This window comes from Apteryx mantelli, chromosome 1 (genome assembly GCF_036417845.1).
Source record: "Apteryx mantelli isolate bAptMan1 chromosome 1, bAptMan1.hap1, whole genome shotgun sequence".
Lineage (NCBI taxonomy): Eukaryota > Metazoa > Chordata > Aves > Apterygiformes > Apterygidae > Apteryx > Apteryx mantelli.
This window is the reverse complement of record NC_089978.1, coordinates 135,351,655-135,377,096: the sequence shown is the minus strand read 5'-3', so window position 1 is coordinate 135,377,096 and position 25,442 is coordinate 135,351,655. Positions and strand designations below refer to the sequence as shown.

At 42.3% G+C, this 25,442-nt stretch overlaps 1 protein-coding gene across 9 annotated transcripts in view; it reads right to left on the bottom strand.

Moving 5' to 3' along the window:
* The window catches only part of FAM131B (family with sequence similarity 131 member B), a 45,298-nt gene that overhangs the window by 3,697 nt on the left and 16,159 nt on the right, over positions 1 to 25,442 (bottom strand). Inside the window, exons 2-11 of one of the 9 annotated variants that reach the window (XM_067303501.1) lie at positions 23,839 to 23,948; positions 22,225 to 22,260; positions 19,469 to 19,562; positions 18,670 to 18,867; positions 18,195 to 18,338; positions 16,968 to 17,774; positions 14,667 to 15,319; positions 13,629 to 13,867; positions 13,376 to 13,457; positions 1,816 to 2,041 (exon numbers count right to left, since the gene is read on the bottom strand). In XM_067303501.1, the coding sequence (XP_067159602.1) occupies positions 17,230 to 17,774; positions 18,195 to 18,338; positions 18,670 to 18,867; positions 19,469 to 19,562; positions 22,225 to 22,260; positions 23,839 to 23,948 (1,127 nt within the window). In that variant the 3' untranslated portion in view covers positions 1,816 to 2,041; positions 13,376 to 13,457; positions 13,629 to 13,867; positions 14,667 to 15,319; positions 16,968 to 17,229. Of the gene's footprint in view, positions 1 to 1,815; positions 2,042 to 11,418; positions 11,642 to 13,375; positions 13,458 to 13,628; positions 15,320 to 16,967; positions 17,775 to 18,194; positions 18,339 to 18,669; positions 18,868 to 19,468; positions 19,563 to 22,224; positions 22,261 to 23,838; positions 23,949 to 25,442 lie in introns of all 9 variants that reach the window. The other 8 variants (XM_067303515.1, XM_067303532.1, XM_067303509.1 and 5 more) reach the window with 8 other exon arrangements.

The window sequence follows — 25,442 nt, the reverse complement described above, 5'->3', positions numbered from 1 at the left end:
TCAGTGTTGGAAGGAGAGGAGTAAAATAGCATGTATGTACCTATATTTCAAATATCTGTGTTTGTCTCTGAATCACTGTTCACAATTTTTACAAACTTATAGTCTTAAAATATAAGAACTCCAAAAAATGAATCAGGGAGTGTTAACAGGCCACCAAGTAACAGAGCGGAGAGGCCATATTCTCCACACTTTCGTAACAGGTTTCTCTCTAAAACTCCTGCTCTCTTTCCTGATAATTCTATACTGCCTACTTTCTACATATTTTTGCGTACCTCTGATCCAAGAAATCCAGCTCTTATTTTTGCCAGCTTGTCTCAGTTGTGACTAAGAGCAGAGACTTCCACCCTTGTCTGCAGCATCTCTATTCCAGTTCTAGATCTGGAAGATATCTTGATCTGTATCTTGACAAAACATGTTTCATCAGTTCATGTCACTCATGTGAAACCGTGGCATCCAAAGATAAGATGCTGTTTTGTTTAACACACTGTCCTCGTGAGTTTGTCAGTAAACAGGCAAAATCAAATTCTGTTTATTCTGCACCTTTTCGCTATTCTACATCTCTTTCTATCATAGTTTTTGTGTGTCTATATGCTTAGATGCAGTCCCAAGCAGTTTGTTGGGAGTGCTTCTACTTATCAGCATCAGGAAAGCAATCCAGGCACTAAGAATATGTTCTCAATATTCCCCTGGTTGTTGGACCACATGCCCTTTGCTGATATTTGTAAAGCATCATCTGAATTAGAGTGGCCAGTTTCATCTTAACAGGTGGGTTTCCATAAGCTCTCTTAGAAGCAAGTCAAAAATATGGTTGCCTCTAACCTGGTCTTGCTAGGAAAATTCCATCCAGGCTTTAATTCCAAGGATTGACTTTGTACCAAATCCTCTCTGGTGATTTTCATTGATGGGGGGGGGAGTTTGTGACAAGCTGATGGTAGGGGGAAATCTCCCCAACTATTTTCTTGGAGAGGGTGATATTTGCTTTTGTTCCCTGGATTTTACTGGCCTATTCTATATTCTCTTTGACACATGATCCCTCTGTTTAAGCTAACAAGGGACAATCTTTCCCTGTTTTCCAAAGTGATCTTTCACTCATCTGAGGGTCACCCTGTCCTTGTGAGAAGACAGTAGCAATCTGGAGGCAAGTATCTCATTCACACCAGGTGCCTCCTGCTACCAGAGGACTGTGTTATATTCCTGCCTGCCAGGCAGTAGGACACAAACAGCCTGTTACCTTTGTGTCACCTTCCCCTCTGCTTGTGGAAAAGAGACAGAATCACTACTATTTTTTCTCAAGTAACTGTGATAAGCCTTTGTGTAAGAAGGGGAGAAAGGGTGTTCTTTTTAAATATACATAAATGCATAGTGTAGTCCAGTCAGTGGCAGCACTGTGAAACCAAACTGATCTGGCCACACACCTTCATAGAGTGCAAAGTTTCTCCAAGTTTCTCTGCTCTTGCCATATTAGTAGCATGTATGGACTTAGTTCCACCACATTTTTTAGCTTAGCCAAATGGTTGCACTGAGACAGATGAGACAGGGAGAAACCCTGAGGCTGGAGTTATTACACATCCCCCACCCCCCCCTGAATACAGAGATGTGCTCTGCTCCAGTACTGCATTTCTACTATGGTGTATTACAGAAGGACTGGATGAGACTGGATGAGAAAGCAGATGGAGTCTAAATCAAAGCCAGAGAGCGTATGAGTCATGACAGACAGATTGTGAGCTGGGGGAAATGAAATGAGGCCCACAGAGGGGCTGGGGAAGCTCAGAGTAAGATACAAGATACACCAGAAAATGTCATGAGGTTGGTCACCTGTGGGTACAAGGGCACACATACACATGTCCACACACATGCACACACATGTGCCTGTATCTGTCCCAGAGTTATCATGAAGAACTGGACTGCTCTCTATGGTGAAGCAGAAAATCGGGATCTTGAGTAAACCCCCCCTGCTCTTTGGAGGGGTTATTCCAGATCCATTCCATGTGTGCCTCCACCCTTGGAGTAGAAACAGCATTCATCTGCACCAGTTTCTCACCTGGAAAAAAGCATGCATACATAAATGTGTGTAGGAAGCCAGGAGGAGACAAAAAACATATTGCAAAGATGGTTTGGGATTGCTGATGATGTTTCTGCTTCCATTTTTATTAATAAAATCTGCACTGAGTTGATGTCACATACTTTCCACATACTTTAGTAGGTGTGAATTGTGCAGTAATGAAGATACTGAACCTTTGTCAAGAAAACTCTAAGCGTGCACCCTGTCAGGCAATCCCGAGATGCCCCCTCAAAGTTTAAACTTGAAGCCTTTGTCCTGCAAATAAGGTGACATTGAACTGCCACTCTAAAACATGCATCTCTCATCCTATCCAAGCAGCACAGACTTGGCTACCTATAGGCAAAAAAATGCTTTTTCTCAAACTAAAAACTTCCCAGAATTTACATCATCACTAAGACCTTCATATTCATCTAGAAAGTCAAATCTCAGATCTGCCTGCAAAAACCCAAATACAAGTCTTTGAAAAACAAGCTCTGAGGATATTTTGAACCACAGAGGCTTGCTTTCCTCCTAAATAGCCTGTGGAGTTGCTTGGAATCACTTGTTTTGGGCAGAGATTCATGTTACATCAGGCTTGTCAGCTACCACTCAAAGCAGTAAAATAGAGCTCATTTTACTCAGCATTCTCAACTCTGAGCACCTGCTGAATAACATTTAGTACCTGACATACAAGGAAATACTCTGAGAAAAACAGAGTAGTTAAAAATCTCCATCAGAGTACAAAATTTTGGCAACTCACCACCACCACCACCACAAATAAATAAATAAATAAATAAATAAATTCCTTTACCTTGTATCTTCAGGTGAAACTTAGTCTTAATCTCATCTAATTGCCAGTTTACTGATATTCAGTTAATGAAGACAGGAAGTTATATATAAAATTCTAATGTAGCAAAAAGATGAACTCTCCCTTTTACATGATATTTAAATGTGAAAGCAGAAGTCTCATTTTTAGACTAGTGAATATAAAGCAGTGAAAAAAATAAGAAAGAGCTGAGATTGACAAGACTAAGGATAGAGTTTTGGGAGGCTGTGATATGGCTCAGAGGCTTAGTCACGATTTGGCTGGGAGGATAAAACACTTGGAGATAGACTGCTGGATAACCACAAAAAATGCCTGAAAAAACAACATAAATTTTTTTGGTTGGCAAATTCTTTCAGACTAAAAATTTGCAGATTGCTAACCCTATGGACAAAACCAATTAATACAAGTGATTTGAAGTAGAGAGACACACTGAATCAAGCGTTCACAAAAATAACCTTCCTTCCCTCCACCGGCTCGAATATACATACACTATATAGAACTTTGTGTTTTGTGGCCAAAGGGTATAAGCCATGGCAGTAACTAGCTGAGCCAGTAAAGATCCCTCTTTGTCAAATTAGTCCAATACTAATAAGGCTATAAGTAAGAACATATTATTAAAAATACTGTCACAACAAGCAGTAAGTCATCCATGTCCATATAAATCTGAGCACAGCTCTCATAACAATTTTGTCAAGACTGGAGACCAATCATTAATATTTCTGGATAAAACAACACCTGAGCATTAGTATCCTCAAGTACAGAAAAACATTTTTTATCTTAATCCATGTAATGCAAAATTTTTTGTGGCTTTATTTGTGGGAGGCAACTGATCCTGACTATAAACCACAGGCTCTCATTGTGCCCCTCTCCCAAATAGGGCAGGTAAACCTGGGCATGTGCGCACACGCGCACGCATACACACACACACACACACACACACACACACACACACAATCTTTGTTAAATCACAGGTCTGCAAAGTGTTTAGTAGATAGCTCTGCAATTGGATTGCATGTGTTTTGAGCCACATCTCCCCCTCCCTCAGCTTTCTGGGAGTCAGTAAACTCTGATCTAGCCTCACAGTGCTAAAGAAAATGTAGTGGATACTGCTGGAAGTAGTGCACCAGTTCTTGAAGCCAGTCGCAGCCAAACCTGCTACTGCTTTGAGCACTGAGCTTTCAGATGAGCATTTGCTCACATCTCAGCAATTTTGGTGCGCTGGTTGTACAGACATCCTGAGCTCTGTAGCAAAACCAGTTACTGAAACGTATCCAGCCAACTTGAAGGATTGCATCTGATTTGGAGGACAAAATATTGTGAGAAAATTCCAATAGCAAATTTATAAAGGAAATGGAATGTAGAGAAATGAAAGTGAGAATTGCCCATTTTATATGAACAGCCATCTAAAAGCTGCTAATATCTGGCTATTCACTAAATGGCTATTTATTTAGTCTGAAGATCAAATGGCAAAAAACCAAGACCTACTAAAATGGTGTTCAGAATTAAAGTCACACAAACTCAGGTTAGAAGGTTTTTCAGTTTTCTCCCCACAGAAACAAGTGCAAAAGACAGTAATGGAAGGTTTATGAGGAATATCCTTGCCAAAAAAAATCATCTGCTTTTTTTTCCCCCTCAAACTTCTATAGTGCACTTAAGCAAAATGGGGTGTGAAAAGAAATGGGAGTTGTGAGATGGTTGGATTATGACCAAACATGTCACAGAATCTTATGCTCAATTTGAATTTGCATTTTCTCTGGCACAGAGGCTGCCTGAAGAACTGTATAAAAAATACCCCGGCAACTGGCAAAGTATGGAGCCAGTGAGATGTCAGCAAGAATTGTCTTTAGCCCTTTCTACTTAATGTTTTCACTGATCACTTGGAAAAGAAGGTAACATAGGAGAGCTTATAGGAAAGCAACATGAGAGAAACATCTGGTAGACTTGCCATCTGGTCTAAATAGAAAAATAAGAAGGCAGTGCAGATCAGAGACTGGGGAAGATACCACAGAATGAGGTTCATGTTGGGGCTATGCAGCTAATTTATCTAGGGAAAGAAATCCATACTTAACCAAGGATAAATCTAGACTAGTATGAAGGTAAAAGACATCTGTAGGTGAAGCACTCAGCAGCTGAACAGCATCTTTCTGGCATAATGTGAAATGAAGAAAAAAAGACTTTTACTATACTGAGTTATTACTTCAGGGCTCAGAGACATGTTCTTTTCCCAGAGGCTCAAGTCTTAAACATATGTGAAATAACTTATTCCATTCAGGACACTACATTTCAAGAAAAATAGTGACAAACTAGAGGCTATTTGGAGAAAAAACAGGAACAACTACTAGGGGGCTTGCAGGACTGAAGAAAAAGGAAAAAAATACCTGAAGGAGTTAAATATGTAAGTCACAACTGAATTATATGAACAAAAAAATGCAGACATATGTACCAAGGGATGGCTGGAACTATTCAGTAGCGAAGGAATGTAAACTGGGAGGAATCAGATCAACTTCCAATAGAGCACAGAGAGTACAGATCAGCTAAATATCCCTGACTGTGAAACATGTTTTAAGCAGGACAAGCGACACTGCTTAGCCCCTGTAAGAACTAGCACAGAAAGTGCAAGCAAGTACCTTCACAAGGAAATAGGTATCTTTCATGTCTAGAGCTTAAAATTCTCATATGATAAACAAAGCACTGCTGGATCTGGCCTAATGTCCTCAGTTCTTTTAGGAATAAGCAGATGATACAAAAATGTTGGAAGTGCCAGAGGTACCCCTTTTCCTCGGGATCAACCGACTCCCCAACCTACTATGAGGACAGCAGGCTGAGAAGCGCTGATTTAAAAATGAAATGTGAAGCCAAAGTCTTGTTACTTATGGTTGCTGCCTGTGCCACCACAGCATCAGCTTCTTCTTGGTGTCCTGTCCAAACCTGCTGTTGTGAAACTTCTGTTAGACCCTGTATCAAAGGTGTCTGCATGTCACCAATACCTGAACGACTCTTATATGTATCATCTGTAAAATGCTGTTCCAGCATAACAAGAAAACTCATTCTGTCCTAAACTGGAAGATCCCACTGATGTGATACTACCTATCATCAAATCTGTCACAATGGCCTGGGATTTGTGGCATGCTAGCCACAGGCACTCACAAGTTTTTATCCTTGTATAGCGGAACATGAGATATTCTTATCTTCTCAATGAGAAATACTGCATCACATATTTCCTACTCTGGGATGCTTCTCCAAACCACCACAGATTCTTTTCAAGGTCCCCCATCAGGCTTTGATCCTATCTCATTGAGACCCACCCTTCTTCCTAGGATCCTCCTTCCTCAGACGCAACTCCCCTGGAACCAGTCCCACAGAAATAAAACACTTCCACCAGCCAGGACAGCAAGACCACATTCTGTTTAATAACAACTCCATAAAGGACTGTACATGCTATTTTGAACTACCTCCCCTTCTTTACTGTGGTTGCTGCCACATACAGGCATGGAGGTGTATAGTGTCATATAGTTTCCTAAGTCTATATGCAGAGTGTGTACATGTATGTATGTGTTTGTATGTGTGTGTATTTATATATATCTTTGCAGAAGTGTTATCTCATAAGTCACATTATCAAAACATGCGAAGAATATCCAACAAAAATTTTCAGGCAAACATGTTTTGGAGCTGGAAGACCAAAGGCAAATCAGACTCATTTTAATTATTAAGGGCTTGTGTGGGACAAGGTAGGGGTGAAAGATTACAACAGTGGGCCCCCTTTCTCTTTCTATTTTATTTCCATTCAGTACTTTCCCCTCCAAACATTAATTCACCTCTGTAAACACTAGCTTGAAAGAATGCAAATAATCACCATTGAGACTCCCCCTACAGAAAATGTGTACAGATGAGGGAGAGGCTCTTTAAATTGCACAGCTGCACACTCCACTGTCCCATACCCTGATGCTAAAGCAGTTTCAAACATTGAAAATGCAACATTTGAAGCCCCAAACCTTTAGTTACTTTTAAACAGACTTCAGGAATTCATTCCCTGTTCCACCCATGAGACCCCCATCCACCACCCTTGTACCTCCCAAGCTCTCAGTTTGTACCCTTCCATCTATGGAAAGAGCCAAAACAAGAGAAATCCTGTTCCCTGTAAAATTACTTTTGAGTCCCAACTCTACAATCTAGGGATTTTCAAAGACCTCCAATCATGCACAATACCCACAAACCGGAGAAGAAAAACTGAAGCCAAACAAGACTATGTACCTGCAAAAGAGCTTTTGGCTTGCCACATTGCTCACACATACAGTACCTGAAAAGAAGGGAAGTCTGCCTGTATTTGCCTCATGAAAGCTCAGCAGAGCTCTAGAACAGGAGTTTTGAGCTTTTGACCTCCAATTCATGACTGGATTTCCATGCCCAGTGAAAATCAGTCCAGCAGGCAAGTAAACCCGGACTAAATGCTTTTATCTCCCTAGAAGTAATACTTGGTGCATGATCTCATCTTCATGATGGAGAAAAACGTTTTTACAAGTTTTTGTCTGACTAGCATGGACATTTGTTTCCTTAGGGGAAAGCAGAAACAGGGCTGGGTTTCAGAGGGCATTTAAAATGGGCCTGATCAAAAGAGGACAGGAGGATGCTTAGTAATATTCTTTTCATAGAACACAGCAACCCCTCTTTTCCTAGAAGACAGCAGCTATCATTCATCATCAGGCAAGTCCCTTGATGACTGCACCAAAAAAATTCTTACTTGAACTAGATTTCATTATTTTAAGAAAAAAGTCCCTACAAGTTTTAGTAAAAATACTGTTTCTCCGAGAGCCTTGGCCTGACTGTAATGTTTACTCTTCCAACAACATGTATCTGCTTTGGCAAAATACATTGCATAGTCTCTTCTGGTCCATATTACACATGTGCAGACGAACACTGAGGATCATAGAGCTTATCTTGATTTCCAAGAAAAGGACTACACTTTATTATGCTTATGCTGGGGAAAAAGTCAGTGCAAGGGCATAAATAGACCCTAATATTCTAAGTGCAGCTCTTCCATGTCCATTTGCTAAAATAATAGCCATTTGGTCTTTATCCCTATCCAGTAAATTCATAAAGCTGGTGGTGCTGCTGAGAGCACAATGTCCCCAACAGTCTTGTCCAGGCTCTGTGACATGTTCTGAGAGGAAGAGAGACCCTGATCTGGCACAGATGTCAAACTGGTCTCTTCTGCTCCTATGCAGATTCACTACTATTTAGTCTGGGAAAAGCCTGTGACATAAAAGAGGCAACTGATGTTGACTTTACAGCTTGCATTCTTTTTTGAGACTGTGCTTTAATGACTGTAGACTATGCTCCACAAACATTTAGTTTTAATAGGCACTGTTTTCCTCACATTTTCCCTGTTTGTTTTTCCTTTCCCTGAGCTGCAATATAGCAATCTTTCCCTGTCAGATTGCTACAGGGGAGTGGGGATCCAATTCTCAGTGAAACTGTTGCTTATTTATACTTTTCTAGATGTAAGGGCACTAGCTGCTGATAAGCTCTGTATTGGAATGGATTTTTTTTTTCTATCCTTTCTTTTCCTTTCTTTTGGTTAAAGTTAGTTTAAGGGAAATGCCAGATTGTTTTGAATCATCTGAACAAGAAATAAGGGAAATTTGCAACCCTGGACTTCAGGAGAGCAAACTTTGGCCTCTTCAGGGACCTACTTGGAGGAATCCCATGGGTTAGGGCCCTAAAAGGAAGGGGCGTTCAAGAGAGCTGGTTAATATTCAAACATCACTTCCTCCAAGCTCAAGATCGGTGCATCCCTATGAGTAGGAAGTCAAGCAAAGGGGGCAGGAGACCTGCTTGCATGAGCAAGGAGCTCCTGGCAAAACTCAAACAGAAGAAGGAAGTATACAGAAAGTGGAAAGGGGGACAGACCACTTGGGAGGAATATAGAAACGTTGTCAGAGTATGCAGGGATGCGACGAGGAAGGCTAAGGCCCATTTGGAATTAAATCTGGCAAGAGATGTCAAGGACAGCAAGAAGGGCTTCTTCAAATACATCAGGAGCAAGAGGAAGACTAGGGAAAATGTGGGCCTGCTGCTGAATGGGGTGGCTGCCCTGATGAGAGAAGGCAGAGTTACTGAATGCCTTCTTTGCTTCAGTCTTTACTGCTCAGGCCAGCCCTCAGGACTCGCAGACCATGGAGGCAAGAGAGAAAGTCTGGAGAAAGGAAGACTTTCCCTTGGTTGAGGAGGATCAGGTTAGAGATCATTTAAGTAAACTTGACACCCACAAATCCATGGGCCCCGATGGGATGCACTCACGAGTGCTGAGGGAGCTGGCAGATGTTATTGCTAGGCCACTCTCCATCATCTTTGAAAGGTCATGGAGAACAGGAGAGGTGCCTGAGGACTGGAAGAAAGCCAATGTCACCCCAGTCTTCAAAAAGGGCAAGAAGGAGGACCCAGGAAACGACAGGCCAGTCAGCCTCACCTCCATCCCTGGAAAGGTGAGGGAGCAGCTCATCCTGGAGGCCATCTCCAAGCATGTGGAGGAAATGAAGGTGATCAGGAGAAGTCAGCATGGCTTCACCAAGGGGAAATCATGCTTAGCCAACCTGATAGCCTTCTATGATGGAATGACTGGCTGGGTAGATGAGGGGAGAGCAGTGGATGTTGTCTACCTTGACTTCAGCAAGGCTTTCCACACTGTCTCCCATAACATCCTCATAGACAAGCTCAGGAAGTGCAGACTAGATGAGCAGACAGTGAGGTGGATTGAAAGCTGGCTGAACGGCCAGAAAGCTCAGAGGGTTGTGATCAATGGCACAGAGTCTAGTTGGAGGCCTGTAGCTAGCGGTGTCCCCCAGGGGTCAGTCCTGGGTCCAGTCTTGTTCAACTTCTTCCTCAATGACCTGGATGAAGGGACAGAGTGCACCCTCAGCAAGTTTACTGACGATACAAAACTGGGAGGAGTGGCGGATACACCAGAGGGCAGTGCCGCCATTCAGAGAGGCCTGGACAGGCTGGAGAGTTGGGAGGAGAGGAACCTCATGAAGTTCAACAAAGGCAAGTGCAGAGTCCTGCACCTGGGGAGGAATAACCCCATGCACCAGTACAGGTTGGCGGTTGACCTGCTGGAAAGCAGCTCTGTGGAGAAGGACCTGGGAGTGCTGGTGGACACCAAGTTAAGCATGAGGCAGCAATGTGCCTTGTGGCCAAGAAGGCCAATGGTATCCTGGGGTGCATCAGGAAGAGTGTTGCCAGCAGGTGGAGGGAGGGGATCCTCCCCCTCTCCTCAGCCCTGGTGAGGCCACATCTGGAGTGCTGTGTCCAGTTCTGGGCTCCCCAGTACAAGAGGGATGTGGCACTACTGGAGCAAGTCCAGCGAAGGGCTACAAAGATGATTAGGGGACTGGAGCATCTCTCTTATGAGGAAAGACTGAGAGAGCTGGGCTTGTTTAGCCTGGAGAAGAGAAGGCTGAGGGGGGATTTTATCAATGTGTACAAATATCTGAAGGGAGGGTGTCAAGAGGATGGGGTCAGACTCTTTTCAGTGGTGCCCAGCGACAGGACAAGAGGCAACGGGCACAATTGAAACACAGGAAGTTCCATCTGAACATGAGAAAAAACTTCTTCACTGTGAGGGTGATAGAGCACTGGAACAGGTTGCCCAGAGAGGTTGTGGAGTCTCCCTCTCTGGAGATATTCAAAACCCGCCTGGACATGATCCTGTACAATGTGCTCTAGGTGACCCTGCTTGAGCAGGTGGGTTGGACTAGATGATCTCCAGAGGTCCCTTCCAACCTCAACCATTCTGTGATTCTGTGAATGTCATCCTTGCCCTGACTCCACAAGTTTAGAGGTGACTTTATTTTATTTATCATTTTCTTTCCCTTTCTAGGCAATTACCAAGGCAAACTGAGCTAAATTTAGAGATTTTGGGGTTCCCACTGAAGACAGAATTCACATTAACTTCATTTGGACAAGGACTGAGTTCTTTTTGGGGGGTATTTCTTACATGAATCCCCTGAAGAAGTAGAATTTTGTGTGCTGTGAGCTGTTTTTTAAAGCCAGTAGCTGCCCAAATTCAGAGGGTTCTCTGTCCTATCACTCTATCTTACAGAAACAAGTATGGCTTGGACTAAGGAGTACCAAGAGCTGTGCCAGTCCTGGAGTTGTAACTTGTATAGTAATTATCTGCCTGATCCCATTCTTCCTAGAGTCTTCCAGGAAGCCTTCTACCTCTGTGTAAATATACAGCTTCAAGCTTTTCTTGGTCTTTTCCCCCAAGCTTTTCCCTCAGTATTCTCCCTCTCTGGCTACACTTCCCCTCGCTACTGCATGGAGCATACACAGCTGTCCACAAGTCTGTCATGTTGCACCCTGCCTTGCCCCATTACCATACCTCTGTCAAATGAAGAGAGTAGTTTTCTTCTCTCCAGTCATCTTTCGTCAGCCTGCAACTAAATTTTATTTTTTTGACACAGTTTATCACATGGACTCTGCCTAGGTGTGAAGAGCCATTCTGAATCTCACACTAGCTTGGAACTGGCTTAAAGACATGGATAAGCCTCACCTCCAAGAGCTGCCCTCCTCCAAAATCCCATAGTGTCTCTCATTCCTTAATATGGCTCTGCCTCTTGCAATTGCAGAAGAAGATCCACCAGTATCTTCATCTGCTGTGGACTGTAATCACTAGGTGCATGTCAGACTTGTGCATGTTAATTTTATGAATTCCAGATGCATGTCAAGTTACCCATCTCCTGCTGCCTGATTGCAAAGGGTTAACCCAGAGGAGCCTGTGGAAGGGGAGGGAACAACAAGGGAAATTACAGGGTGTTAAATAGCAGCAAAGAGCAGTTCAAATAAGGGAATACTAGAAATTCTAAAGAAAACAGGAGGGAAGGTACTAGGCGATGGATACATTCTCCATGGTAGCTCAGGTGGGTTTATTATTCTCAGATAGAAATTTCATGATTAGTTTAAGCCATTTAAGTTGCATCTGCAGCCAAAAAAGTATCCTTTGACATGATGTTTCACCTGTCCTCAGTGATACTTGCCTAGCCAAGTGAACCAACACAAGGAGCTGATCCCACTGAAACCTCTTTTTTGGTAGAGGACTGCGTTGGTTTTCAATGGGACCAGTTCCTGGATAGATAAATGAATGTTAGTACTGGTGCTACTTAGGCAGCAGAAATATCCAGCTGGTGGTGAGGGAGCAGAGAATAGACAGCCACTTTTGGCAGCTTAAACTCATCATGAAGATGCCATTTCAAAGTGCAGCTTCACAATTTATCTAATCTGATATAAAGGCCAGCTGCTGCTGAAAACATTGCGCTCTCTCTCTGCACCAGAGCTCTTCCCTCTTCACTTTTACAGCAGGGTTCACTTCTACCATCGTGACTTTCTGCACCGGCTTGCTGTGGGGTCAGTTGTGCATCAGCATCTGCACAAGGACTGTGAGAAGTGAGCACAGTCAGGGCAGGCTGCCTCTTTCACAGCAGCTTGCCATCTGATCAGCTGAGAGGTATAGCTGAACTCTTCTCTTTGCTGCAAGCGTACCATGAAAGGTGATGTTAAAGTCTTTGTGTGGTAAAGAAAAAAGGGTGAAGGGGAAGGTGAGTGGCTTGTCAGCAGCTTCCTGGAAGAAGATGCTGATTTAGAGGCACAGAAACTGAAAGAAGCAGATTGACTTCTCCATCCCAGAGCCTGAGGTAATGGGGTTGAAGAGAACTCACAAGGCTTGTAAAGAAAGCTTTAGATTTATATAAATAAAAGCTTATGTAAGCTTCCCTTGTATGATCCTTGACTTTGAGTTTTAGAATGAATAAGCAAAATGCTGGATAATTTCAAAGATTATCCAAGGCATTTTAATCCCAGGCTCCTGAAGGGAGCAGGGAGCAGGGCCTGTAGACCTCATGTGACTGAAGCACAGGAAGGGTGCCTGAACATGGAAAATTCCACTAGATTTGGATAAAGAAAGTGAGATCTGACCTCCCCCTGAGTTGTACAACCACAGGAATAAAAGCATTAATTCTACTTCTTTCCCCACAACACAAAAAGCACAGAGGGGTCAGTTAATCAATTTCAGATTAATCAAATCACATATACAGTCATGTAGGGAAGTGTTACAGCTACTCCTACATGGGTCTAAACCAGTGACCTAGGAGGGTACCTCAGTTCCCAAGCCACCTTCTTCTATCAAGGTCTTTAAGATAAAATCTTTCATGTACCACTGAGCACTTCCTCAATTCTCCCAGTTGTCCTCAACATATGGGAAATGTGGAGCTATACCTTAGAAATGAAAGATCCCCATCTCCTATGCTTTGTTTGCTCTGAGGCAGTCACTTCCCGTGTTTTATTAGGATATATTGAAAGTGCTGGCTCCAATTCTTAATATAATAATCCTGCTGAGACTTTTCCAACCCTGTGTCCCCATTCCTCCCTCAATTCACTTTCTAGGTTTAAATGCAGTACTGTAACTGATCAGATATAAGCAACCAGTGGAAAGGAACATGAGAGAATTTTCTTACACTGGAATCTGCAATCTTTTTCAAATAGGGTCACTTGTGTTTAAGCGTTCATTCATATTCAGCACAATAACAGCAGCAGCTCCTGTTGAAGACAAAGGCTTTAAGGTGAGAAGAAAAAAAATTTGAAATCTTCTACCTCTGCTGCAATTTCCCACATTTTTTTGTAATGTAGCTGTGTTCTACAAAGGGTATGTATAAATGAACAGCAGGGCTCAGTTTCTTAGTAACTCTAGATCAAGCATATTCAGCTTACCTTTCCTGCTTATTGCCAGCCTCACAAATTCAGTTTGGGCTCTGAGTATTTGGCTGGACTCTCTCCAACTCATCCATCCTCACCAGGATAAAGGAACTGCAGGCCAAATTTTGCTCGCAGAGCACCTGTGCCTTCCATATGCTTGAAAAGGTGTAGCTATATAATAAAGGCTTTTCTGGGAAATGTACACTAGGTTCCAGGCCCCTCCCTCTGATATTGAATACACACAGGCAGCAGGCCTATTACATAAGAAAAAGTCAAGTTATACAAATCATTTTTCCATTTTCAAAGAGATTCGAACTGCCTTTCCAGTTCAACTCAGGATGCTCATGGACATAGCAAGTGGTGATACACAGCACTGCTCTCTCCAGTCAAGCTCCTGGCAACTGGAGAGGCAGACACATTTCTCTTTTGGATGGCGGAGATGACATGAAAAACAATTTTTCCCTTTTTCAAAAAAAAAAAGGAAGGAATTTTATTCACAGAAAGGGAAAACCTTTATGAAAAAGTCTTACAGAATTTAGTAAGCTTGAAATTAATAAGTTTATATAGAGATTATTTTTCAAACTAGGCAAAAAGGGTTAAAAAACCCTACAGAAAGGTTTTCTCTTGCTATTCAATTCTGTAGAATTATCTGTAAGGTCGGGGGAGGGGGGGGATTCAGGCTTTTTCCCATGTAGTATAATGATTCCCTGTCACTCCCTTGCTTGGAGAAAATGTACATCTTTTATATATTGATCATATATCTCAGTAAATGTACCACACGTACACATTAAAAGAAAAAGAAGCCCTGGGCAAGCTGACCCACTTGTCCCAGTCCTGTAAAGGATACGGAGGGAGCAAGATTGTTTGAAGCTACACTGAAAGTTACCATAAACATCCAGATTGGTCCTGGAGAGACACATGGGGACAAAATAGTTCAAAGAAAAAAGCAACATGCCACCCAAACCTTCTCCCACAAAGGAACATACCAGACCATTTTTGTTTCCCTGAAGGTTTAGGAAAAAAAAAAGACAATAAGAAAAAGTTAACACTTACTCATTTGTCATGTGCTGAGGTGCCCTTTGCATTTGCCCCATCTCCCCTTTCTGGCTAGTTGATTTCCTAAGCCCTGCTCCACAGCTAGACCCAAACCAGTTCAGCGCATTGAGCTAGCACTGCCCCTGCAAGAACTGTAGGAGATCATCTTCATCAAATCCTCCTGCCCGGAGGAGGTTAGCACCTGAATGTGTAAACATCTTTAAAGAGATATTGAAAGGTCATCATTCAGGAGAAGAGCTACCTCCAAAGAAAGATGTAGGCAAGCCCAAGGAAATGGGGGAAAAAAATGTGGTCACAAAAGCTTTTATCTCTTACCTACCCCAAATTATCAGTCTTACTTAAGTCTCCCAAAGGTGTTTTCCTTTCAGGTGCAATGGAGAGGAAAGACAGATCCGTTTGAAGTGGAGTTGGCTGGCAATACTTGGGAGTTCGTGAAGGAGTTCCCTCTTCATGCAGCTGCACGTGTAAGTGGCAGAAAGCTGAGTGGGCTAAAATCCTATCTGAGAGTCCCATTCACACTTCTTATAGTTCCTGGACATAATCTGCTTTGCTTGCCAGGAGCTGTCTGAACTCTGAGCCTTGATGATATTACCTTGGTCACATTTTATTCTCCTCAGATTTTCTTCCTGCAAATATGCTGGGGTCTAAACCTGAATCAAGAAAGGAGCATGTATCACTCTCTTGTCATCCAAGCAATGTATCAAGCCTGAAGAGAAGGCAAAGAAGAGACAAATGTATCATGAACTGAACAGAATAGATATGAGTTGGAGTAAGTGAGAAAGAGGTGCCCCTGGGATAGTGTGGCAGTGTCCAGGCAACTTCCTTTCCCTAGCTCATCTCTGGCATCAGATCTAAACCCATGCTTTGCTGAGGCTTCCTTGCAAGTGGTACTGCAATTAAAACTCAACACTTGTGTAATCTTTGCTGGTTCTGTTCAGTTCTCCAGCAAAATCAACAGCCTTATACTTTTTTTTGGTTTGATTTGATTTTGCTCCTATTTATTTTCTGATGAAAGCTTGAGTGGAGATGGTTTGTTCAATTTCCTTTCAAAGCCCCTTCCCCCAAAAAGAATGTCTTTAGAAACATGGCAAGGAATTGTGAGAGAACAGACGCCCATTGCTCAATGAACCATAAGCTTTTTTAACAAAAAAAAAATTTTTGAACCCGTACAAACAGGGAAACTGAAACCAGCTTTCTCCACTCCTAAAGAAGAAATGGGAGAGAAAAAGAAATGGACCAAGTACTGAGGATTATTTACATTGTTTGGGGGGAGAAAAAAAAAAGAAGAAAATATAGGCAGGAAGAACAGAGAAATAGGAGAAGAAAATTTTCTCTCTCACCCCTTTTCCTCCATTTACGTTTGGCACTGCAGAAGGAGTGGCAGAAATGGGAAAGGTGCAGTATTTATGATCAATAATGGCTGGAGCACAGGCCTTTCCCAATATTAACTGCTTTGTTAAGAACGCTTACCCAGCAGTATAAAAAAAAAAAAAAAACACACAAAACTTCCAAGGCAAACTGGAAATTTGTGATCTTATAGCTGTACACACTGTTCCTGGATCTGCTGTCTACTCTCTGGGTCTTAGCGCTGGCAAAGGAAAAGACAGAAGGATACAGCAGCAGCACCAAAATGGACATGTTCTGAAGCCCCCTGCAAGAGTCAGCTTTTTATGACTGTCTCTGTAGCTGAAAATGTCCTTTCCACTGGCATCCAGTGCCCAGCACCAAAAGGACACACAAGTCTTGCCAGTTCCTGGGCAGGTAGAAATGTCAAAGGGAGAAACAAATGAACAAAAGATTAGAAAGAGACCAAAGCATGAGTATCTGAAAGCAGGGTTAGATTCGTATCCACATCCATTCCTCCATGCCACAGTAGAGACACGCCCACAGAGCCACAATATCTGTACTGCAGCACAACCTGTGTCCATGGAGTGTAGCCTGTATCCATTGAGCCTACAATTTCACATCAAGGTGCTATCGAGGATCTGGTTACAGAGCCAGTACTTCATCTCAGTACAGTCTGTATTGAATACAGCCTTATCCTCTGCATCAGCCATGATCACTATACTAGTGCAATCTATATTTGTAAAGCCATATCTTCAGTTTTAAACAGTCTATAGTCACATATTCTATCAAAGGGGACTGCATCCACGAAGCAACATTCATTCTGCCAAGATGGATCCTAGCCACATAGCCACTCCCCATATCAAGCCTGTTTCATCAGCCACATCCCCAGTACCAGAAGAGTTTGTATCCAGAGCCAAAGCTTTGTATTAAAAAGATTTAGAAATGATTTACCAATCCAGATTTCTCCAAGCACCTCATGTGTATTGCACAGAGCAATGAAACTTGGAGATATGTGTCCACGGTAAAGGGGAAGAGGAGGTCTTCATCTGTCAATCACTTTCAGATTTTCCTCTTATTTAAAAAATAATTACATGTCAGGAATGGAAGGTGTGTCTGCTTGGAAGTCTGGGAAGCTGGAGAGAAGAATCCCTGTCATTTCATTCCTTGCCACCCCTTTCTTTGTTTAGCAGTGATGAGAACTTTACAGAAAGCATCAGTTGTTTGTTTCTCCCTCTTCCTCATCAAAGGACTGCACCCCAGAAGAGGTGACATCTGAGACTTTGCGGCTCAGTGCAGCATGCTCCAGCTCCTCCCTAGGAGACAGCGATTCTAGGTCCCGGCACACTGCATCATCCTCCTCTGGAGAGGGCTTCTTGTTTAGGAGAGGAGCCTTCTCCAGCCGTGGGTTCCCTTCGTCCTCAACATGGTCCTCCATATAGGTGCTGGACTCAGCCCCACCCCCACCCTGAGCAGTCTGCAGGGGCCACACGTGGACCAGCCCTGTGCTCTGGATGAAGTTCTGCTGCTGTCGCTGTTGCTGCAGCTGTTGTTGCTGAATGAGGCTGCTCTGAATCAAAATGCTTTCCTGAAGGTTTGTCTGGGAGTCATCAAAATTCTGGCCTAAGTAGGAACCTGTTGCTGGGGAAGCAATGAGGGACTGGTCACTGGTCTCCCAGGCATCAGATGAACCTAAGCAATACATGCCCTGTGAGACATAGGAATGAGGCCAGCTATCATACTGCGTCTGGGCCATGTGCTCTGCAAGAAAAGGAGGGAAACAACAAACAGTTAGACACTGTCTCTAGGCCAAGCCTTCTCATTCAGAGATAGCTTGGGTGTCTACACATGGCGCTGTATTGTACAGGGAAGGTAAATCCTTTAGGGAGCAGAAGAGTGAAGAGGAAAGGCAGCTCTAAGCAGTAGATATTATACCCACTACTGACTGTGAGAGCTGGTGGCTCTCCTCAGTTGTGCCTAAGCAGCCAGAGGAACTGGGCTTTAGAGCCTCTCTGTTAAGGTCAGATTCCTTGAACAGCTCCACAAATAGAAGATGCATCTGCTAGATCCCGATCATAAAAATAAAGGCTACAGTATAAGACAAGGGTGGAAGGGTGAAGAGCAACATGGCAACAAGAGCAGGATAGGGTGTTTCAAGATTAACAAGGTGCTGGAGCTCACCTTGGCTCTCCATTAGCTCCTGATAGTTCTCAGAGTAGTTGCCTGCTGGATTATCCTGATTTGAGTTTACACTCACATCCTCACCATCCATTGAGGACCAGGCCATGAGAGTTGCCTCAGAAATAGCGAATTGCTCCATCACTCCTGTGCCAAAGGAGACAGGGAGAGGAAGCAAGGACGTGAGAAGGTCTCCACTTCTTGCCACCCTCTTTAACCTCATCTGCTGGTCACACTGTACCACCCTAGTCTCAACAACACCCATCACCCACAGTTGGCTGTCACCCTCTCTACTTTGCATTCCATTGGCAATACTCCAGCCACAATCTCTCATCTCTTTTTGCCATTTGAACCACCCCCAGGCTCTCCAGAGTGTGTTTTTGTGTTTTTTTAAGTTTTCAGCACTTAGGTCGCTCAAGAATTCTGCTCTGGGACACCCCAAACCAACCCAATCCACATGCAGAAAAGTCAGAGTTACCTGCAAGGAACCGGGCCTCCTTTTCACCGTCACTCAGGTCTGAGTAGGCATCGGCATCTTTACGTGCTGTCTCATGCGTGTGCTGCTGCTGCTGGCTGTTAGCTTTACCCCAGCCTTGCCATTCAATCATGTGAGCCACACGGCCTTGGCCCATAGCCGTTGGCTTTGTGACATGGTCCTTCATGCTGCGGGATATCCCTAAGGGGCCAGACATTAGAAAACAAGGAGGGGCTATTACACAGCTCCAGGGTTGTCTGTCACTCTGCTCACCCCTCTTCGGAAATGGGATTCTCCCTTCCTTTCCTTCTAGGATTCAGCCTTTGGATTGGATGTCTCCTGCCTTTCACTGTATCACTCTCCAAGGGAGTTTCTCCATCTTTCCTTGGACTGGCTCTCAGGAGAAACCCAAATGTGAAAGACCTGGAGAATTCATTTTCTTCCTTGCCTACAATCCATTTAGGACAAAGCTGGACATGAATGGTGAAACCAGGAATTGGATGAACTACAAAATGGAAAATGGGGTTAATCCCCAGCCAGTTTGAGGGGAAGCAGTTGAAGACATCTCAGCTGCAGTGCACAGTGAAAAGCCAACAGGCATAAGACAAATCTGTCCTTTGAAGGTGCAACAGCTAAGAGATGTCTGCATCTAGAATATGTTGGTGTGGGTTGCTCTAAGACCTAGACAGGGCAAGAGTCAGAATGGAGCAATTAGGAGACCAACAGGAGGAGCAATGGGGAGAGGCACAAAGGCATGTGGAGGGAAGCTGCATAGGATAAACCCAAGTTTTGAGGACCTCACCAGAGAAAGATGATTTAGCCAAAGCCCCAATCCCATAAGCATTGGAGTTGCGTTTCAGCTTGGGGAGGATGGAGGTCGTATCTTCCATGGAGAGCTGAAAAGAGAGAGCATATGAAGAAATTATATATGAAAGAGGGAAGGGATGGATGGAAAAGCTAATGGGAGATAAAGAAGAAGAGAATGAGAAAAGGAAGGGAATGGAAGTGAGAGATCAGTTTAAGGATTCCAGAAGGTAGGTGGAATATGAGGAGCAGAAGCAAGCAACAAGAAAAAGAACAAAATAGGGGAAGGAAAAAATAGAGACGATTTAACTGGGACTGGATACTGTGGGACTGAGTGAGGCAAGGTTATGGGGAGAGGCAGGCAGGCTGAGAAAAGCCTCCCTTTCACCCCCACAAATCCTCCATGAACATGCTGCGCTGCTCCCAACTCTTTCTTAGAGACGCAAGACATGGCTGACGGACAGTTAGGGGAGCTTAGAATGGGGAGCTGACAATGTGATAGGCAGGACACAGTAAAATGGATTATACTACAGATATTAATTTGTTACATATATATAACTTTCGTTGTTCATTTTCCCTCACATTTTTAAAGTCTTAATAAAAATGAGCATGACTGTATCAGTGATAAGTCCTGTTTTATTCAAGCACCTACAGCTATGAATAAAGAAATGAGGTCTACAGTTCTGCTGAATTCCCTTTATTCTCTTCTCTGTGTTCAATTTCAGTTTCCCTGAATAACAAGGACAGAGAACTATTGGGAGAGGTAGCAGTCAGAAACATCATCATAAAAACACAATCCCTCAAGACAAATTCCTTGGACTTCTTCAGAGATGCCAGGCATTGCATTTTAGGCTTCATTTTCACAAGCATTAAACAAGCATTGCTTCTGCTTTTCATTTCAACCACTCTAAAAATCAAGTCCAGTGTGTTTCACACTGGGCATCAAAAACAAAGATACTCAAAAGCAGTGACCATAACCCTGGAAATTTTAAACCCTCACATGAAGCAAGTATTTGGTCTACAGGCACAAACCTCATGAAAGCTGAGAGGAGCACTAATTAGGCAGTCAAACAGTTGGAGGTAAAGGAAGCCATTACAAAGATATTGAATTGCAAATAATCCCAGTCAGTTGTTGCACTATAAGAGGAGAGTTTCTCTGAAAACTGAGTGTAAATACAGTGGCTGAGACATCCTGTTACTTTGGAACCAGAAATGTCTGTGTGTAAAAAGTGAGCTGAAGCAATCAGAAAGCAGGGGAAATATAGCAGAAAGTAAAAGATGCAGCTGAGAACACAGCCCTCATTCCATGAGAAGCTTCCTTTGGTGATGAAGCTGGTTAACGAATGTCCATCCATGCCACCACTGGTCATAACTGCCTAGGCACTGCTGTTCAGCATCCATTCATTTGTTTCAAGACAGGCTGGGGTCTGTGCTGTGAGTCACCTCATGGAAATGACCCAGAACGGAAAGCAATCTGCAAGAAGGCTGTACCACTATGGGGGTAGACATCTATGGTATGAAGGCAGGAATGAATAGGAAGAGAAGGAAATTCATAAGCCAGCTTTGATACCAAAGAAGTTATATGAAATTACACTGAGAAAGAGTCTCATTGAGAAAGAGCTGTATGGATCCAGAATGGGTTGGAAAATGAGAAACTGTAAGTAAGGAAACTGTCTTCTACTATGTTTAAGGACATAGGGCTTTGTCTACCTTACTTTCAGCTAAAAAGAACTGCAGTGAGGAAAAAACTGACAAATTTCCCCTAGACAGTAGCTGCATGCACTGTAATTTTCCTGCGCAATTTGTTTCTCTAACCAAGCCTAGGCACAAGATTCCAAGCCATGTGAGATGTCAGTCATATGAAGGTTAATGAAAAATATAAGTCCCACTGAAAGTCAGTGGCCCAAGTGCTGTGAACTCAGAGAGGACCAGAAAAATGACACTCATTTAAAAGTTTTGAAAGCAGCTGGAATTTGAAAATGTTTGTACCTACAAAAATGCAGCCTCTGATCCTGCCTTTCAAAGTGGACAAAACTATCCTCTGGTAATTTATATGAACTGAACATTGTTGAAGAAAAAGCAAGATGATGGTTAGCATCATATGAATTTAAGTGAACACACTTTTTAAGCTTCCAGAGCAAAAAATAGTTTGGCTGTACTAATATGTAGTGTTCTCTTTTCAGAATTCTGTTTTTCATTATTAAACAAAAAATAAAAACTTTTTTTATGCCATAGGTATTAAGAGCAACTAGAAATACGTTTTATTAAAATGTTTGCTTGCTTCCTCCACTTGTTAACTAAGGTTAACTGGTGCTGAACACTCTCCGAGGGACATGAAAACTCCTTTACTTCTCCATGCAACTGAATACGAGGGACACATTTCTTCCTAACTCCTAAAGAAGATCAAATGATGCACTGGTCAAAGACTACTGATTGTTTAAAAATGATGGAGAGACACCTTTTTTATCTAGCAGTGCCCAGAAATCTCAAAAAGAGAGCATCAGAAACGACACGCATTTGCCCCATAAGGGCCAAAGGCAACTTAATAGCCACTTACAGATTTAAATCACCACAAAACAGCTAAACAGAGGTAAACAAAAATTCATCAGCATCTCCTGAATCCTAGTCAATGAAGAGAATTTCAGTGGCACTGAAAGCTTTCAGTCATATTTCCATTCTGGTTTCCATTATATCCAATGGCAGAAAAATCTTCCAATGGCTAGAAATTTGAACAGTAGCGTAGTGTATACTCACATTAATACCATCCCAGGAAAAATCTGTCCGTGTTTGCTAAAGAAAGAAAAGAAGAACATCGTGTTAGTGTAACAAATAAACAAGCTGCATACTGCCACGTATGTCTCTAGTAGTTGATCATAATCAACAGCCATTTATTTAGCTGATAAATTAAAAACTTCTGTCTTTCAAGATGAGAAATCTGGCTTCCTTCCCTGCTCCTTGTGGTGTCTGTAAGCATCATGGTATTTGTAGGTATGTAAGGGAATAGGATGATACAGAGAGCACGAGTGAGGGAGAAATACAAACACCTTTTGGTAGGAATCCTCTTCACTTATTAACAGCTCTTCTTTGCTAAATACTGCCACGCTGGCATGCCTGTGTGGGAGGTGCATCTCCTGGGGTTAACCAAGGAGGAGCTAGACTACCTGTGTATTTTGAACATAGAGGGTTCAGTAACAAGTTATGGAATGATTTTCTCCTGGAACGATTTTCTCCTGCAGTGTTTCAGTTTGTCCACTCTGACTCACTTTCCCTTTGCAAATCAGATCAGATTTCCATAACAACCATTACACTACCAATTCAGTGTGCATCTCCTTCAGCTAGGAGGACTCACCTCTCAACTCCTTGGTTTTGCAATGTGGACACTCAAGAAAATTAAGGTGGCTCAATTACAGGTATAGTATCCATTCACAAAAATCAAAAGGGCATTAAGCCCCAATATGAGCACTCTCATTCAGGAGTAAAGAGGCCTTAGATTATTGTACCTTAATCCTCTGACAGCACCTGTACAGTTCAGTGAGGTAGAGTTTATGTTCATTGACTTTTAGATCTGTATTTGATTTAACTGAATTTTCCATGCAAGGCTGGGCCCCACAATTTCTCCCAGGGTTTCATGAAACTCCAAGCATTACAAGCCAGAAAGATGTTATCAGGAAATAAAATACCTATATATTAATACTTTGTACAGTTATGTAAATTGTATGATATTTGTGAGTTGTTCATGAGCTTCATTCGTGTTTCCCAAAAAGTTATTGGTTTAAAATAGCTTTGATCTTTTTCCTAATCATGACTGCATACCCTGAAACTTGCAGAGATGAAAATTCAGGTATCTAAGACTACAGAAGCTGCAATAATTCAAAACAGGAAATGAATCAGCCTTTGAAATGCCGCATGGTAAATCAAATGGCAGTGAGTTAATAGTGAATGGATCCCTAAAAACCAAAATGGAGACAAATGTGTTTTTTCAGAAGATTGTAAGACTGTGCTGCAGAAGGTGGGAGAGCCATAGTGCTGGACATTTCAATGAATCCAATATTCAAGGAGTGCAGACCTAAAGGCTTGTCAGAACTGCCCCATTTTTTCCATGTTCTGGTCTACCCTACTTGTGAGAGCTTTTAAGTAAGAGGTTTTTTGCAAACTCTTGCTCAATTTGAATACTTTGAAGTGAGTGACTCCATTCTATTCAATGCAAGCCAACTTTCCAAATATGAAAGTCTGATCTTTGGGTACACACTGACTTTCTGGTCCTCTCCTAGATGATGCCCCAGTGATGCATAATGCTCATTTCTGAACTCAGAAAGAAACAAAACTTTCCAGTTTCCCTGTGTGAGTGGGTACAGTACAGGTACTCACCTCAGTGGAAGGCCGATGGAAGCTGCTGCCATGCAGTGAACTGGTGCTGTCCATATTGATTTGGTCCACATCTTTCAGTCCTTTCCAGTCTACTGCAATGACCTCGTTTCCTGTAGAAACATACCTAGTCACATTTCTTGATGCCACCACAGTGTGTTTTCCCAAGTCAACTCAGCCAAGTGTTAAGCCAAGTCAACTCAGCATATTGGAGAATCACTGAGTTTAAGGACGCAATGGCTGGAACATTTAATCACACCTTCTGTATATCATCAGCTATTACATTTCACCCTGTTATCTTCATGTCAAGACCAGTCATCTGTGTTCTTCTCAAGCATAATGTATGCTTGGCTAAAGCATAACTCCCAGAAGAAAAGCATCTAGTCATGATATGTGATTGAGAAATAATCACTTCTTTTGATATCCAGTTCCAATATTAAATCATCATCACTTAAAAAGGCATTTCTCCTTTCTAATTTGAATTGGTCTGGCATCAACTTACAGCTGCTGGTCCTTGCTTTGCCTTTCTCATAAAGATTAAAGAGCTTTTTAATACCTGTCATTACATTTCATGAAAGTTATTCATACACTTGCTTTTCTTCTTGACAAACTAAACAGACTGAGATCTTTAGGATTCTCACTGTAGAGCATTTTTCTACCTCCCTTAATAAATCTATGTCTCTTTTTAAAAGGTGTCTCAAATTTGTCAGTTCTATAAAATGCGGGCATAAGAATGGACATGGTACTGCAGGACTGCTCTCACCATTCTGTCAGTAAAGTTAAAAATCACTTACTGCTTCTGATCACATTTACCCATTCTGGTATAACCTTGCAATATATACTCACATTCAGCTGTTTGTTCACTGTGATTCCCTAAGCACTTTGCACAACTTTCTGGGATTTTTCACCCATTCAAAAGCAGTCTGTGCTGTTTGGTTTTAGATGCATTTTAATGAAAAACAAAGAATCAAATAAAATTAAATGCTAGTAACATAAAATAAAAGTGATAAAAAAGGAATGAACAAAAATAAAAAAAAAATTACATAAGAATGATTTTTAAAACAAGTAAAACTAAACACAAAGTAACAGTCTTTAAATAAAGTCAGCTGAGTAACAGGGACTCCCCTGTATGACTGCTCTGTCCAGATAACTATTTACTATGCCTTCAGCCCTTGTGTCATCCTCAGACTCTGTTAAAAGTGATTTTATTCCTACTTCCATGTCATGGAGGAAAAAGTTGTATTGTACTTAAAACTGAGATTTTTGGAACCTGGCAAGAAATTCAGTACAGTAATGATCCCCTATTAACAAGTAATTCCTGGGATCAAATGAGCAATCTCCAGTCCATTTGATATACATGCTATTGAATGTGTGTGGTGCTATTTTCATCAGCTTTCAGCTTTTTTATTTGTTCTTTATAGGAAATTTCATCTCCCCAAACATTTGGAAATCCTCTTGCTTGTTCTAGCAATTCTGGCACACTTATACCTGCTCATCACTACACTTTCAGTGGAGATCTTCTGACAGGCAAAAGATGCTGCACAACACCCAGCCCTACAGAGGCCTGCAGGAGACACAAAGGAGTGGCAGTTCTGAGGCACTCATCA